This window comes from Asterias amurensis, chromosome 19, assembly GCF_032118995.1.
Source record: "Asterias amurensis chromosome 19, ASM3211899v1".
NCBI lineage: Eukaryota > Metazoa > Echinodermata > Asteroidea > Forcipulatida > Asteriidae > Asterias > Asterias amurensis.
In genome coordinates this window covers 7,158,252-7,175,570 of record NC_092666.1, presented here as the reverse complement: position 1 = coordinate 7,175,570, position 17,319 = coordinate 7,158,252, and the positions used below count along the sequence as shown (strand labels likewise).

General features: G+C 39.7%; 2 protein-coding genes across 7 annotated transcripts in view; one reads left to right on the top strand and one right to left on the bottom strand.

Annotated features, from left to right (window-relative positions):
* Positions 1-17,319, bottom strand: part of LOC139951325 (SID1 transmembrane family member 1-like) — a 54,268-nt gene that overhangs the window by 13,195 nt on the left and 23,754 nt on the right. For all 6 annotated transcript variants that reach the window (XM_071950169.1, XM_071950172.1, XM_071950174.1 and 3 more), the window contains 2 exons: positions 15,956-16,073; positions 14,617-14,753 (listed from right to left, as the gene is read on the bottom strand). In XM_071950169.1, the coding sequence (XP_071806270.1) occupies positions 14,617-14,753; positions 15,956-16,073 (255 nt within the window). The remainder of the gene's footprint in view (positions 1-14,616; positions 14,754-15,955; positions 16,074-17,319) is intronic.
* On the top strand, positions 473-4,125 carry LOC139951604 (uncharacterized). Its single transcript, XM_071950571.1, has 2 exons — positions 473-524; positions 2,504-4,125. The coding sequence occupies exons 1-2, from the start codon at positions 474-476 to the stop codon at positions 3,278-3,280; spliced, it is 828 nt and encodes a 275-aa protein (XP_071806672.1). The 5' UTR covers position 473; the 3' UTR covers positions 3,281-4,125.

The following is a 17,319-nucleotide window of genomic DNA, read 5'->3' as shown; positions in this document are numbered from 1 at the left end:
CCGTGGATTTTCCGTTAGGTCAGGATATCCAACCCTATGTACCTCGTAGAAAACCAATCCCTCACACTACAATGAGCCTACCAGCAACGACGACACCTACGACGATAACTTTGCAACATGTAACACAGACTCAACCTTCTACTGCGTCCAACACTGCGTCCAACGCTGCGTCCAACGCTGCGTCCAACGCAACGACTGTTCCTAGACTTACTACGGCTCATCCATGGAGTTGCTATCCGAATCCGTGTAAAAACAAAGGAGTTTGTCAGCATAGTGGTTTCAACCAGGTACAGTGTAAATGTAGGCGACTCTATCTCGGGAATTTCTGTGAGGTGGTCATCGCACCACCGAAGAATATATCTGTAGTACAGTTAACGTCAGAATCGGTGCAAGTCAAATGGAAGACACCCCTGACACGAGTAAAGGAAATAGCAGGCTTTGTGGTACAACACAATAAATTCGGAGAGTCGGATATGGCGTTTAGTCAAATTATTCACCCATCTGTGACACAATACACTCTGAGGGTAAGTAATTCTTCTTTTTGTATATTTGGTTTGCGGTAACACCAAGCTTGTACCTACTTGCCAGGTAGAGTTTGTTCTTAGAGAACTGTCTTTCTTTAGTAGATTTATCGGATGTTCAGGAGACTTCTCAGTTCTGAAAAGAACTGTCCAGCTTTTTAACTACTTTCTAAAAAGCAGGACAGTTCTGTCAATCTGTCCATTTGTCCAATTCACTTTCATTTGTATATTTGGTTTGCGGTAACACCATGTGTGTATCTACTTGCCAGGTAGAGTTTATTTTCAGAAAACTGTCTTTCTTTATTCTACTACCGCGGGGTAGATTTATCGGATGTTCGGGAGACTTCTTACTTCTGAAAAGAACTGTCCTGCTTTTTGAGTACTTGTATTTGTCTACTTCCAGACAAATACACAACATCACTCTCTTCCAGCAGAAACTCAAAACACACTTGTTCTGGCTTGCTTTCCAACATCTTGACAAAACTTGACTGGCGCCTTTTTTCAGTAAAGTGCGCCTTAAAAATGCTGTAGTTTATTATTAAAATACACCGAGAGGTTTACAGACATTTTTCAAGATTGATGCTCGGAAAAGTGTGTTTTTGATTTAGAGGGAGAATAACTCGACAGGCCCTGGGACTCCCCGTATCAAATGGAGCAGAGAATAAAAGTTTGAAGACACTGGACACTATTGGTAATTGTCAAAGACCAGTCTTCTGTATCTCAACATATGCATACAATAACAAACCTGTGAAAATTTGAGCTCAACTGGTCATCGAAGTTGCGAGATAATAATGAAAGAAAAAAACACCCTTGTCACACGAAGTTGTGTGCTTTCAGATGCTTGATTTCGAGACCTCAAATTCTAAATCTGATGTCTCGAAATCAAATTCGTGGAAGATTACTTCTTTCTCGAAAACTACACCACTTCAGAGGGAGCCGTTTCTCACAATGTGTTATACTATCAACCTCTCCCTATTACTCGTTACCAAGTAAGAATTTATGCTAATAATTATTTTGAGTAATTACCAACAGTGTCCACTGCCTTTAATAGTCAATGAATAAGTTCCCCTTCGCTATAAAAAGCTGTGAGACTTCTAAGTATTTTTCATGTATTTTTGAATATTTGTGAGTTTATTTAGTTGGGTGCACCCGTAGGTCATTGCTCTGGGTGGATGCAGGTCCAGCAAATTGAAGATGCTAGACCAGTCCGGAAATGAATGTCCATTTGGCCAAACAGTATAACTAAGAGGGTATTTTGAACTTAATGGTAATTTTTTTTTTATTCAATTGCCATCTATAATCAGTAGAAACCATTATGACTCACATACACATGACTAGACTTGTGGACAAGTCGTTAAATCGGCCCCACGCGCTGAGATAGTGCTCTCGCGAGATCACTGCTCTCGCGCAAACGGATGGCTCCCCGATTTCAAGTCGGTAAAAAGTGTTAACTCATGAGCGTGACACGCGACCTTGCACCTGTTCTTATGAGACAGTTTCTTCATTCCTAATAGTCGAGAGCAACGGCTGAAACAGTTGTGCCACATCACGCCATACGCGCAACGCCCACAGCATTCCCTTATAAGGAGTTGTTGACGCGAGGGCAGCGGAGGGCTCCACCATTTCATAGCTGTAATAGCTGTAGGGGTGTTGCGTTGAAAGAAATGATTTAACAATTATAATTGTTGCATTTATTTAACTTTTTGACCAAAAAGTGATGTTTTTTACCGAAAAGGTATTTATGAATGGGAATCAAAGTGTGTTGAATCGGTTTTCAACTAGCGGTTTAAACCCGCCGAGGCCTGGTTCTTTATAATTTACCTCGACTTCGTCTCGGTATATTATCAAGAACCAGGTCTCGTTGGGATTAAACCACTAGTTGAACACCTCTTCACCACACATTGATTCCCTTATTAAAAACATTTATCTTCTAATCATAATATGAAAAAATATTATTTATAATTTTTATTTTTTATTTTTAGGACCTTGAGCCCGGGAAGCAATACACCGTCTGTATCAGCATCGTGTTCCAAAATGTGTCTAACAAGAAGGCGGTACTCCGAGACCAATGCAGGGAGGTTCAAACCAGGCCGCTATTGCTGAGTGAAAAAGGAATATCAGTCGCTGCTATGGGGACCATTGTTGGATCTCTCATCGTACTGCTCATCCTCATCATGATCATTGCACTGGTGTGTCAACGGAGATGCATGAAGAAAAAGGCCATCCCACTCCGTCCGTTAGGACCCTCTACGTCAGCGAGGAATATGCCCTCAACGAGCAGGCAGCAAAGAATGCTTCATCCATCCAGGAATGCTAACGCAGCTACCAGCATGACCAGTGATGAATACGACACTGCTAAGATACACATCCCCTATAACAGTCAGCCCCTCATCGCGTCGTATAAACACAGCAACAATCCATTCTTGAGTCCACCACCGATACATGCGTGCGCGAACAACGCAAACGAGCCCGAGTACGGTAACGTATTTCATAACCCGCGTGTGATAATGATGACGCATCCACCATGCGCTCCCTCCTATGCGCCACCTGATGTGACCGAAACCAAACAGTCCCTGTTAACTTCGGATGTATTCCACTATAATAGAAGACTACAGCGTGTTAGTAGTGTGCCACCAGCTAACATCAGGGAGTTACCGGTAACCATCCGTAACCATGTCATGCGTACAGCTAATGCGCGTGATATGGATGCTAGCAGTGAATTTGACTTGCACCGGACATACTTCTTCCCTAAATTTTAATAGTACATGTATTTACAGAAGCAGGCTTTAAATATTATAACCAAGTTTCAAACATCAACATTAACTTTATGAGAGGACAGACTGTGGAGGCTATAGATTTCAAATTCAAGCTGATTATCTGCATATGATACATAAGCTTGGGCGATATCGATTTATTTTATTCACGATATATCGCCGACAATATATCGCAATATTCGATATAATTGCAATTAATGAAATTTGACATCATCAGTCTTAAAACTCCCAGTGAAAGTTGTAGAAGAGACAGTCCTAGTATATAAAAAGTGTTCTAATGACCTATTCTTCTGGTTTTACTCCAAACCTATGGGGTATTAGCTGGCAAATACATCGCGATATTTAATCGATATATCGCAATTATCGCGATTATCGCGATTATCGCGATATATCGATATTTCGATTAAAACCAAATCCATCCGATATCGAAATCGTGTCCAAATTAATATCGCGATATTCGATAATATCGTGATATCACCCAAGCTTAATGATACATCATGTATACCGTGGCAATTTACATGGTTCATTATGTTATCTTCACAAGGGATTTCCTTTAAGCTGCCTTGAGCCTTGATGTAGTCCACATCACTGTATACGAGTAATATCAAAGAGGGCTTATACAGACACATGGACACTATTGGTAGAACAGAAACTAACTTGGAATTCAGAAATGGAGAGCTGCTGATAGTGTAAAACATTGTGAGTAAACGGCTCCCTCTGAAGTAACGTACATTTCATTCAAGAAAGAAGTAATTTTCCACGAATTTGATTTTGAGACCTCCAGAGATGCCAAGTCCAGAGGCCAGCTTTGTGTGAGATTTTTCAAAGCTCACCACCACCCCCCCCCCCCCCCCCCCCGAAATTTGTTTTGTCAGTTTAAGAAGGCCTTTTGAAATCGCCGCCCAACTTTTTTTATATTTTTAATAAAATAAAAACAATTGCAGAAATTTAATTGTGGAAAACCTGTTTAGAATAATTAAAACTGACATGCGGTACACAGGAGATGTTGATGGTTAATGTGGAGGAACGATTGTGTCAGATTATCTCCCCCCAAAATAAAAATAAAATCGACTAAAAATGATGTCCAAAATCCTCCGCTCACTTCTTCTGCCTGTTGTGCCTTCGCTAGTGGAGCCCATTTCAACGAATTTGCTAAACGAATTAGGAAAAACTTGTTTTGAAGGCAGTTTGCCTGAACCTTTTGACCATTTGTAAAAGTATGATCAGGGTACTTAGATATGCCTAATGCATGTTCAGCATTCTCAAAAGAATTTCCCGCTCTTTTAAATCACAAACAATGTGGGCCGGCCCCACCATTTTTTGCTCGGCGAGAACAATTACTGTGATTTTAACAGGTGTACTTAAAGGCACTGGACACTATTGGTAATTACTCAAAATAATTGTTGGCAAAACACTAACTTTGGTAATGAGCAATGGAGAGCTGGGGCCAATTTCATAGAGCTGCTTAAGCAAAAAAAATTGCTTAAGCATGAAAATAGCTCGCTTATTTTACACATATCACTGGCCAAAATTTCATGCCATATACATTGCTTGTGACTGGTAATTAGCTCTTGTTTACTTAGCATTACAATTAAGTGGAGTCTTGGCCGGTAATCTGATTTTACTAAGCAAGGATTTTTTGCTTAAGCAAAACTTTCTGCTTAAGCAGCTCTAAGAAATTGGGCACTGTTGATAGTATACAAATATTGACTGCTTCGAGTGCTATGGTTAAAACTATGACTCCCGAGGTGATCCCCAGAGCGTTCTATTTTCCCGAGGCGAGGATAGTGTAAAACATTGTGAGTAAACGGCTCCCTCTGAAGTAACGTACATTTCATTCAAGAAAGAAGTAATTTTCCACGAATTTGATTTTGAGACCTCCAGAGATGCCAAGTCCAGAGGCCAGCTTTGTGTGAGATTTTTCAAAGCTCACCACCACCCCCCCCCCCCCCCCGAAATTTGTTTTGTCAGTTTAAGAAGGCCTTTTGAAATCGCCGCCCAACTTTTTTTATATTTTTAATAAAATAAAAACAATTGCAGAAATTTAATTGTGGAAAACCTGTTTAGAATAATTAAAACTGACATGCGGTACACAGGAGATGTTGATGGTTAATGTGGAGGAACGATTGTGTCAGATTATCTCCCCCCAAAATAAAAATAAAATCGACTAAAAATGATGTCCAAAATCCTCCGCTCACTTCTTCTGCCTGTTGTGCCTTCGCTAGTGGAGCCCATTTCAACGAATTTGCTAAACGAATTAGGAAAAACTTGTTTTGAAGGCAGTTTGCCTGAACCTTTTGACCATTTGTAAAAGTATGATCAGGGTACTTAGATATGCCTAATGCATGTTCAGCATTCTCAAAAGAATTTCCCGCTCTTTTAAATCACAAACAATGTGGGCCGGCCCCACCATTTTTTGCTCGGCGAGAACAATTACTGTGATTTTAACAGGTGTACTTAAAGGCACTGGACACTATTGGTAATTACTCAAAATAATTGTTGGCAAAACACTAACTTTGGTAATGAGCAATGGAGAGCTGGGGCCAATTTCATAGAGCTGCTTAAGCAAAAAAAATTGCTTAAGCATGAAAATAGCTCGCTTATTTTACACATATCACTGGCCAAAATTTCATGCCATATACATTGCTTGTGACTGGTAATTAGCTCTTGTTTACTTAGCATTACAATTAAGTGGAGTCTTGGCCGGTAATCTGATTTTACTAAGCAAGGATTTTTTGCTTAAGCAAAACTTTCTGCTTAAGCAGCTCTAAGAAATTGGGCACTGTTGATAGTATACAAATATTGACTGCTTCGAGTGCTATGGTTAAAACTATGACTCCCGAGGTGATCCCCAGAGCGTTCTATTTTCCCGAGGCGAAGCCGAGGGAAAATAGAACGCTACGGGGATCACCTAGGGAGTCATAGTTTTTAACCATTGCACGAGTAAAAGCAGTCAATATTTGTTTTATAACACCCCAAATATTTCTAATGACTGTACTGTTCTTATTATGTTACAGACCTGAATGCTACAATCCACGGACAACGCGAATACAGATTGCATACACTTTTACTTACTGTGTTGCATTTAGTGTCGTGCAATCCGAAGTGGTTACAGACTATTAATTTATCATCCCAGTACACGCAACGGACGTCTGGGTATTGCACGCCATGTGCTAGTCTGTTGGACTAGCGCATGGCAAACCGACGCTCTATCACACGGCCGTCGTCTGGCAAAACTAAGACGTGTCATGTGACGCGCTCTAAACCAATGAGCAGGCAGAATACTTGCAAGGGGTGTTATAATACATGTTGTATAACATGTTGAGAAACGGCTCCCTCTAAAGTAGTTTTTTGAGAAAGAGTTAATCTCTCACTCAAATATTAAAATACTTCAGGTATAGTTTTATTTTATCATTATTTCATGTAAATACAGCATACTATTTACTTGTTACTTTTATAAATGTAACTTGTTGTACATAAATAAATTCACTTCACTCTATTGATAGAATGCACCACTAACATCTCTCTGCAGTCATTGTTTTTCTTTTCAAATTGTTACCCCCGTTTAAAAGCAATGGACACTTTTGGTAATTACTCAACATAATTGTTAGCATAAAAATTATTTGGTTACGAGTAATGGGGAGAGGTTGATAGTATTAAAACAGTGTGGTAGAACAGAAACTTATTTGGAAACCAGAAATGGAGAGCTGCTGATAGTGTAAAACATTGTGAGAAAACGGCTCCCTCAGAAGTGAAGTAGTTTTCGAGAAAGAAGTAATTTTCCGCAAACTTGATTTCAAGACCTCAGATTTAGAATTTGAGGTCACGAAATCAAGCATCTGAAAGCACACAACTTCAGGTGACGAGGTATTTTTTCTTTCTTTAATTATTATCTTCCAACTTCAACGACCAATTGAGCTCAAATTTTTAAAGGTTTGTTACTTTATGCATATGTTGAGATACACCAAGTAAGTTACTGAAGCTGCATGAAAATATCTTCTACGACCTCTTTCGGTCTACTACAGAGCTGCCAACATTTGCATCTACCAATTAAGCAGCAATCAGGGAGATCTTAAGCGACAATCAGGGAGATCTTAAGCGACAATCAGGGAGATCTTAAGCGACAATCAGGGAGATCTTAAGCGACAATCAGGGAGATCTTAAGCGACAATCAGGGAGATCTTAAGCGACAATCAGGGAGATCTTAAGCGACAATCAGGGAGATCTTAAGCGACAATCAGGGAGATATTAAGCGACAATCAGGGAGATCTTAAGCGACAATCAGGGAGATATTAAGCGATAATCAGGGAGATATTAAGCGACAATCAGGGAGATCTTAAGCGACAATCAGGGAGATCTTAAGCGACAATCAGGGAGATCTTAAGCGACAATCAGGGAGATATTAAAGGAACACGTTGCCTTGGATCGGACGAGTTGGTCTATGAAAAGCGTTTGAAACCGTTTGTTATGAAATGCATATGGTTAGAAAGATGTTTTAAAAGTAGAATATAATGATCCACACAAGTGTCACTCAAAATTGCACGGTTTTCTTTTTACGTCGCGAACAAATTAACACGGTCGGCCATTTATGGGAGTCAAATTTTTGACATCCATAAATGTGCCGACCGTGTTTGTCGACGAGGTAAAACGAAAACCACGCAATTTCGAGGCATATTTGTGTAGATCATTGTGTTCTACTTTTACAACATCTTTCTAACCATATCGATTTTATAACAAACGGTTACAAAATGCTTTTCAAAGACCAACTCGTCCGATCCAAGGCAACGTATTCCTTTAAGCGACAATCAGAGAGATATTTAGAATTACATTCAACCTAATAGGAACAAAGTTCCTATAATCAGGGAGATTATCAAATTTGTTGATCAGAACATGGATAGAATGGTTTATTTTCAGAGAACTTTCTGCAGAATCAGGGAGAGTTGGCAACTCTGCTATTAGTCTCGGTTCGAGACGGTCTTGGTGATTTTATTCCACGATCCACGTCAGCATACATCGCGCAATGCACTACCCACGCCACCCACACACACACCCGTCCGCCCATCGCACAGCCATGAAGCGCTAGCCACACAGCGTCTTGTGAGAGCGGTCCCCGTGATAGTGTTGTGTGGCTGATAGCGTAGTGTGGCTGATAGCTCTGTGTGGCTAGCGCTTCATGGCTGTGCGGCGGACGGACGGGTGTGTGTGTGGGTGGCGTGGGTAGTGTATTGCGCGATGTATGCTGACCGTGGATCATGGAATAAAATCACCAAGACAGTCTCGAACCGAGACTACTCTGCTATTAGTTTACCATCCCAGTTGAGGTAAGTTGACAGGGAGGTCAGTTTACCATGCGTCCCAAATGGATTTAATTATGTCAATCTAGAGAAAATTCCTGGTACTTCAACGAAAAAAAGTCCAATGGGAACACTACTTTAGAATGATTCAGTCCAAGACTTTTAAAGGAACACGTTGCCTTGGATCGGACGAGTTGGTCTTTCAAAAGCGTTTGTAACCGTTTGTTATAAAATGCATATGGTAAGAAAGATGTTGTAAAAGTAGAATACAATAATCCACACAAACATGCCTCGAAATTGCACGATTTTCCTTTTACCTCGTCAACTTTTTTTTTTGACTCCTATAAATGGCCGACTGTGTTATGTAGTTAGCAAAGTAGAAGGAAAACCATGCAATTTTGAGGCAAACTTGTGTGTATCATTGTATTCTACTTTTAAAACATCTTTCCATTCATATACATTTTATAACAAACGGTTACAAACGCTTTTTATAGACCAACTCGCTCGATCCAAGGCAACGTGTTTCTATAGAAAGGTACCTAGGCCTGCATGACTCATATTCATACGTCCTGTCAAATACTCTTCAAGGCAAACAGTCGTAAGGTCAATTCCATGGTCAGTCGCATTCCTTTTTTCTGTGGCATTTCCATAGAGCTATATATATTGACTAGAGCGCTAACTTGCTCTGCGTTTTCTAGCCACCCTGGGCACAGACATGTTTGATGTGTTGCGTGACTACGGAACGATAGGGAGTTTCGTTTTCGATGGTTCTGCTACGGTTTTCAGCCAAACGTTGTCGTTTTCAGCACAACGAAGGTTCATCCCAAGTACTGTTTTAGAAATTGAGGGACGACCGTCCTCAAAGCCGATGCATGCGCAGATGGTGCCAAATGTCATCATTACCGTCGCTGAGCCATCCGTCGTCGAAAACGAAAACTCCCTGATTTTAATTTTAAGAGAACACCATCATTGCTGCGATTTTTTTTTACATTCGGCGTGTGCGCTTTCGTACGCGACTGCCCATCCACGTAACCGTAAGCTTGACTTGATTGACGTAGTAAAAAAAAAAGTTTACGCACCTTTTAAAATGACGCATAGGATGCTCGCAGTTTGTACGCTAATCAGCAGATTGTGCCTTCACATTTGCTGCATTTCTTGCTTCGATGACACGTAGAAAAGAACAAACACACTATCATGCAAATAGCTGTACAACTGCCGTACAAAAATTCAAGCTTTTGTATTGGTTTGTACATAAACATGGATGCGCCCACACGGCTTCAAAACCTTAGTGCGTGTATAACGAAATGTTAGCGCTCTAGTCAATATATATAGCTCTGTGGACATTTCTTGATCTTGGTGCTAGTAGTTCTGTGTAAGATACTCTTTCCACTAAGTTTATAGACTGGTTTGTACTTGACACCCAAGGCTTTGAAGTGATGATATTAGAAATGTTGTGGGCTTTGTGCTCTGGACGTTATTAAGATGTAAAAAGCTGTCAGTCGCATTACACATAAAAGACATGGACAAAATTCACTAGTCACAAATCGAAAAATTCCTCTAACTAAAAAACTTAGGAAAGTTTTACTACATGCAACACACAACTCTTATACATGAGTATCCAACAGGATACTTATAAATGGTCAGCAACTTGAACTTTTAGGTATATGGAAAATCATGGTCTGTTGCATTACAGTTTTCCAGTCCAATTGGCCGCACCTACATGGAGCTCTAGCTGAGTTCTCATTTCGCAAAATTGGGTTCATTCCTTGTCAACAACTAAAAATAACTTAGGGAAAAAATTTACCAGGGAAAACATTGATGTTTCTGAAAGAACCAATCCAATCTGCATATCATAAATGAGTCATTGAACCGAGACTCTCTCAACTAAATTAAGAACAACATCTCGCTATAAGTGTTGACCAGGCAAAGGTCACTATTCTGCCGTCAATTTCACCAAAATCTTCCTATTTTAGGATTAATCTTAGGACTTAGGACGAGTTAAGTTCCGTATCCATAGATGTTAGGACGCATTGAACCAGTCCTACGTTAGGACGAGTTACTCGTAAATTTTGGGTAGTAATCACTTGTCAGTTCCTGCCATTGTGGGTTAATTATGTGTCCATCCCCCCTCCCCCATCCATCAGTGATGCGTCCAAAAACAATCTCATTAAAATTTAAGTGAACCCTGTCTTTCAAAACAATGGTCAGTTGTTTTTACAGAGGAGCTTGAGCTTAAATGCGCACATTTTGCATCGCTTAACTCTACACACAGAGGAAATTGCCAATTTGTGATGGAGTCATGATGGGTGGATGACATCATCATTTAAGCATGTTAAAGACTCCGGACACATTTGGTACTTGTCAAAGACCAGTCTTCTCACTTGGTGTATCTCAACATATGCATAAAATAACAAACCTGTGAAAATTTGAACTCAATTGGTCGTTGAAGTTGCGAGAGAATAACGGAAGAAAAAACACCCTTGTTGGACAAGTTTGGCATGCTTTCAGATTCTTGAATTCGAGACCTCAGCTGAGGTCTTCAAATATTTTAGTGCAAAATTACTTCTTTCTCAAAAACTATTCTTCAGAGGGAGCTGTTTCTCACATTGTGTTTTAAACTATCAAAAGCTCCCCATTGCTTGTTACCAATTAATTTTTTTTTTTGCCAACAATTATTCTGAGTAATTACCAATAGTGTCCAGTACCTTTAAGGCTCTTCAGTCGCACCGCTCCATGTGACAATAACATACTTGTGTAATGTTCAAGTTCAACCTATTTTTAGAACAGAGATGCCTTGAGGAAAAGCTCAATTACAGTATAGACCTAGGCTGTGCCAAAACACTTCAGGCACAGTGACAAACAGGTAATGTACTATAATACAGTATTCATAAATACCCCAGACAGTTTCTCTACTGCTATTGGTTGAGAGCACGTCACGTGGGTGTGCATAAACCTTTTGTTAATGACCGGTAAAAAGTGTTAATTCATAAGCGTGACAGGCGACCTTGCACCTGTTCTACATGTAATTAGACAGTTTCTTCATTCCTATTGGTCAAGAGCAATGGCTGAAACAATTGTGCCACATCACGCGATACGCGCGACGCCCACAGCATTCCTTTATAAGGAGTTGTTTACGCGAGGGCAGCGGAGGGCTCTACCATTTCATAACTGGAGGGGTGTTGTGTTGAAAGAAATCATTTAACAATTATAATTTTTGCATTTATTTTACTTTTTGACCAAAAAGTGATGATGTTTTTGACCGAAAAGGTATTTATGGATGAGAATTAAAGTGTGTTGAATCGGTTTTCAACTAGTGGTTTAAACCCGCCGAGGCATGGTTCTTTATAATTTACCTCGACTTCGTCTCAGTAAATTATCAAGAACCTGGCCTCATTGGGATTAAACCACTAGTTGAAAACCTCTTCACCACACATTGATTCCCTTATAACACTATGAAAGAATAGGCAACCCTACAAAATTATTATTATTATTATTATTATTATTAAGTATTATATAACCAGGGTTGCCCCATAAGTGTAAAAACACTGTTCTCCCTGAGGGCCCTGTAGAAAAAGCAATACACCGAACAGGAGATAAACAAATACACATGTATAAAGAACAAACCCCACAAAAGCAACAACAGCACTCTATACCACCAGGATCAAAATCAGAGAAAAACAAGGCTACAAAAAGCCAATTATGCAAAAATAAAACAATGACTCTGTAAACGCCAGTACCTTGAAGTGAATGAAGTCAAAGTTGGCTCATTACGCAATCTCTCAGGTAAACCGTTCCACAAAAGGGAACCTTCGTCAGAAATGCTTCTTTTGCCTTCCTCAGTCCTCACTTTAGGTACAGTTTAATCATAATGCTCACAAGATATGAATGCACTGACAAGAGGTTAGTAATCTATCCACACAGAACAGAAATTTGAGTATTAAATTACACAAATTTAAAAAGTAACCACACAGTCTCCTGACGATGACTAGAGCAAGCTAGTCGAAACATTGACACCAATATTAAGAACTCACTCCGCAGTAGTGAAGTTAATAACTGTCCTCAGCCAATTTTCTATACCTCCGCCCAGGTAGTAATTAACAAGCAGGACAGTTCTTTTCAACTGACAAGTCTCCGAACAATCCGATAAATCTACTCCATGGTAGTAGAATTATAAAGAAAGACAGTTCTCTAAAGAACCAATTCTACCTGTTAAGTACAATGCTGTAGATACACACATGGTGTTACAGCAAACCAAATTCATATTAACCCCACATTCTTCTATTTCGAGTGGTGTTCTCGGTCAATGACGTTCCGGCTGGGTCGCCCCAGATCCGCCTGTCCCTCATGCATGTAGATGTTTCTCCAGCTGTCACAAACCCAATGTCCCTTCTGAGCAGATCAACATAAGTCAGGTGACCTCGACCTCTTTGAGCTCGACCTTGTTAGGAATTATAACAACCCTTACAAACATTCTGCCTTTTCACTGGTTTAGAACGCGTCACATGATATGTCTTAGTTTTACTAGAAATGGCGGCCGTGTGATAGTGCATCGTTTGCCGTGTGATAGTCGCAGTACCCAGACTTCTTTTTACCAACCTCGAACTCAGTGTATCTGAAACGCGCGTACGAACGTTATGTGTACGAGGATGATAAATAGTCTGTTGGGGTGTTATAAAACAAATATTGACTGATTTTACTCGTGCTATGGTTAAAACTCTGACTCCCTCGGTGATCCCCGGACCGTTCCATTTTCCCTCGGCGACTCATCTCCACTCTTTTATTCCCTTATTAAAACATCTAGCATGACAAGCTAGAATGACAAGGTCTGAGTTGCCAAACTACTCATAGTTCAATTGAGGGACAACTGGTAGTCAAAAAGGCTCCGGGATAGAAATGTGTCTTTAGAAAATTTTCTAGCTTGGTTTAATGCTGGGATAAACTGGCAACATGTGAGGAAAGTGGTAAAGATACGACAGGTCTAATACACTGTTCGCCCGGGATATTATAGCGACGGTTCCGATCAACCGGTAGGGGGCGCCAGCACGACTCCCATTCGGAGCACTGCTGGTCGTCCATGCAGGCCGATCGGTAAATTTGCTCGCCCCGAGAGGGCGTCCTATGGTTTAGGTTTCTGCTTTGTGTAATTTCATGACTTGTCGAGTGTAAATAAACCTCCAGAAAAAGGGACAGAGAAGCCAGTTATTTGCATCCTTGTGTCATTTAAAGCTGTGTACACCGCAACCCCCGGTCAACGCTACAATATGCAGTCAAGGGCCTGGGTTTTCCATGAGTAGAGATGAAGAAAAACTACTAAGATGACTCTCATTAAGAAAGAGTTAAGACTGATCTCAAGTGTGAAGCAATCTTAAAGGCTCTGGGCACTATTGGTACTTTCTCAAAATAGTTGAGCATAAAAACATATCTGGTAACGAGCAGAGCTGAAACAGCTCCGTCTAAAGTGACATATGTAGTTTTTGAAAAAGAAGTAGTTTTCCACTAAAATATATGAATTTGATTTCGAGACCTCGGCATTAGATTTTGAGATCCCGAAATTAAGCATCTGAAAGCACAAAAATTCGGGTGACAAGGGCCTTTTCTTCCACTATTATCTCGCAACTTCGCGTACCAACTGCGTTTGAATTTTCACATGTTTGTTTCTTTGTGCATATGTTGAGATTCACTAACTGAGAAGACTAGTCTTTGACAATCAGCAAAGGTGTCCAGTGTCTACGATGAACTTGTTACTGGGTGCATTCGATAAGCTTCCCCGGGTCGACCCCGCTGTACTCACTCGGGTGAGCCCCTGACAAGAGCTAATCGAACGATCACACTCGCCCTCTCGCGGTGACGTCAAGCACCATGGGTCACCCCCAAGTGACCCACTCCACAAGCAGGGCACTGGGTGCTGACCTGGGGGAGCCCCTGGAATGACGTCAAAGCTTTTTGAACGCACCAGGGGCAGACCGGGGTTGGCCCACGGAAGCTAATCGAACGCACCCAATATCTGAGAGTGACATTGTGACTTACCACCCCCATTAGAGCAATAAAGATGACCGAAGCAAAGGTTGCAAATGCTGCATACGCATTGGCATTGATATCAGGATGTCTCTGCTGGTACAACACTAACATCCCTAGACCAGCTATGATGTACATGAAGGCCGTATCTATAATAACAAAATTATATTCAAAATAACTGTTAGGAACAATAAAGCCATTGGACCCTTTCGGTACAGAAAAAAAGAAAAAAGTTCACAGATTTACAAATAACTTACAGGTTTTACAGAAGGTAATAGTGAAAGACTTCTCTTGAAATATTAGTCCATGAAATGCTTTACTTTTTGAGAAAACAGTTGAACAATATCAATTCTCGTTAGCGAGAATTACGGATTTATTTTAAACACATGTCATGACACGGCGAAACGCGCGGATACAAGGGTGGGTTTTCCCGTAATTTTCTCCCGACTCCGATGACCGATTGAGCCTAAATTTTCACAGGTTTGTTATTTGATATAGAAGCTGTGATACACAAAGTGTGGGCCTTGGACAATACTGTTTACCGAAAGGGTCCAATGGCTTTAAAGAGTTGGTAAAAAACAAAAATCATGAAGATCACAGATTTACATAAAAATTACACGGTCTAATGACGATGATAGTAGAAAACATCCCTTGAAATATTTCTCTCTGAAATTTCATATTTGATGAGAAATAAATATCCTAATTGAGCGTTTTATTCTTTTTTATTTTGGCATTGATGCAACGCAAAAATTTTTATCGGTTTTTCACTGTTCTCTAGCGACCAATATGGCTGATCGATCTCAAACTTTTACAGGTTTGTCAGTTTATGTATGTATATAGTAGACTACATGAAGTGCTTACACTGCCAGCAACTTGTTTGCTAGCAAAACCAATTCTATAATGTTCCTTTACAATCATATTCAAATTATTCATACTCTAGCTACTAAGCAATTTCGATGGTCTAGTTGATATGACACTGCTCTGGTTCGGATCCCACCCGAGTAACATGCTTGTGATTTTTTCTTCACAGAACTCTAGAAAGTACTGAGTATACAGTGCTTAAACACATCGGTTTCATTTTTTATTAATTGTTAATTTTTAATTTTTTTTTTATGCAAGTCGCCTGACACACAAGGCCTGAAGGCCACTTCAAGGTGTGGGCTACAATTATTTTTTTCCAGAGGCCGTTGCCACCTACTCCTAGGGCTGAAACAGGGTTACCCCTTTCACAGTCCATACGAATGTAGACGCACTTGTGCATGTCTCAGTGTTTAATATTTATTTATTTGCTTATTCAAAAATATTAAAAAAGATCTGGTGAAACTTATGTTACAATAAAAGCAGTACTTACCAAACTGAAAGTTTGAATAGTTTGGGCAGACGTGATAACTTCCACTCAGTACACCTTCCATAACTAGCGCAATACCCAAGGAATAAAACAAGCCAAAATGCTTGGGTATACCACACATCTAGACAAATAAAAACACACACAAATCAACAGTTAACATAAAACTTTTTACTTAAAGACACTGGACATTATTGGTAATTGTCAAAGACCAGTCTTCTCACTTGGTGTATCTCAACATTTTAGCCTAAAATAACAAACCTTTTGAAAATTTGAACTCAATTGGTCGTCGAAGTTACGAGATAACTATGAAAGAAAAAAAACACCCTTGTCACACGAAGTTGTGTGCTTTCAGATGCTTGATTTTCGAGACCTCAAAATCTAATTCTGAGGTCTCAAAATCAAATTCGTGGAAAATTAATTCTTTCTCGAAAACTACGTTACTTCAGAAGGGGGCCGTTTCTCACAATGTTTTATACTATCAACAGCTCTCCATAGCTTGTTACCAAGTGAGGTTTTATTTTACAAGTAATTTGAGTAATTACCAATAGTGTCCACTGCCTTTAAGGAATTGTGGTTTAAACTCATGTTATGTTTAAAGCTTGAATGATTTGCTCTTGATCCCTCAATTTTAGAGAATTTCACAATTTCTTCTAGTCCAAGACAACAGTTGAAAAGATAGCATGTTATTTTGAGACAAGTATTTTTATGTAATGCCAACTCTATTTGTGAAGTTTGTGACCTTTTCTGACCTTACTGCCACTAATAGCCAATTACATTTCGACGGGGGAGTAAGGAAGATATGAAAAGGTAGCTTCCACTAAGTTTATCTCTGATGATGCAATTAAACTTATTAAAGGTACTGGACACTATTGGTAATTACTCAAAATAATTGTTAGCATAAAAACTTACTTTTTCTTCATCTTGTTTGATTGATTAAGTTAAAGACACTGGACACTATTGGTAATTGTCAAAGACCAGTCTTCTCACTTGCTGTATCTCAACATATGCATGAAATAACAAACCTTTGAAAATTTGAGCTCATTCGGTCATTGAAGTTGCGAGATAATAATGATAGAAAAAACACCCTTGTCAAAGGAAGTTGTGCGCTATCAGATGCTTGATTTTGAGACCTCAAATTCTAAACCTGAGGTCTCAAAATCAAATTCGTTGAAAATTACTTCTTTCTTGATAACTACACAACTTCAGAGGGAGCCGTTTCTCACAACGGTTAATACTATCAACCTCTCCCCAGTACTCGTTACCAAGTAAGGTTTTATGGTAATAATTATTTTGAGTAATTACCAATAGTGTCCACTGCCTTTAAATGTAGATATTCAGTTTCAAGGAAGAAGAACAAAAACGCTAAA

Bases quoted from the DNA above. Each gene is read 5' to 3' on its own strand.
- LOC139951604 (XM_071950571.1), top strand. From the start codon at position 474: ATGGCGTTTAGTCAAATTATTCACCCATCTGTGACACAATACACTCTG. The intron at 525-2,503 runs GTAAGTAATTCT...TTTTATTTTTAG, and splicing joins TGACACAATACACTCTGAGG to GACCTTGAGCCCGGGAAGCA.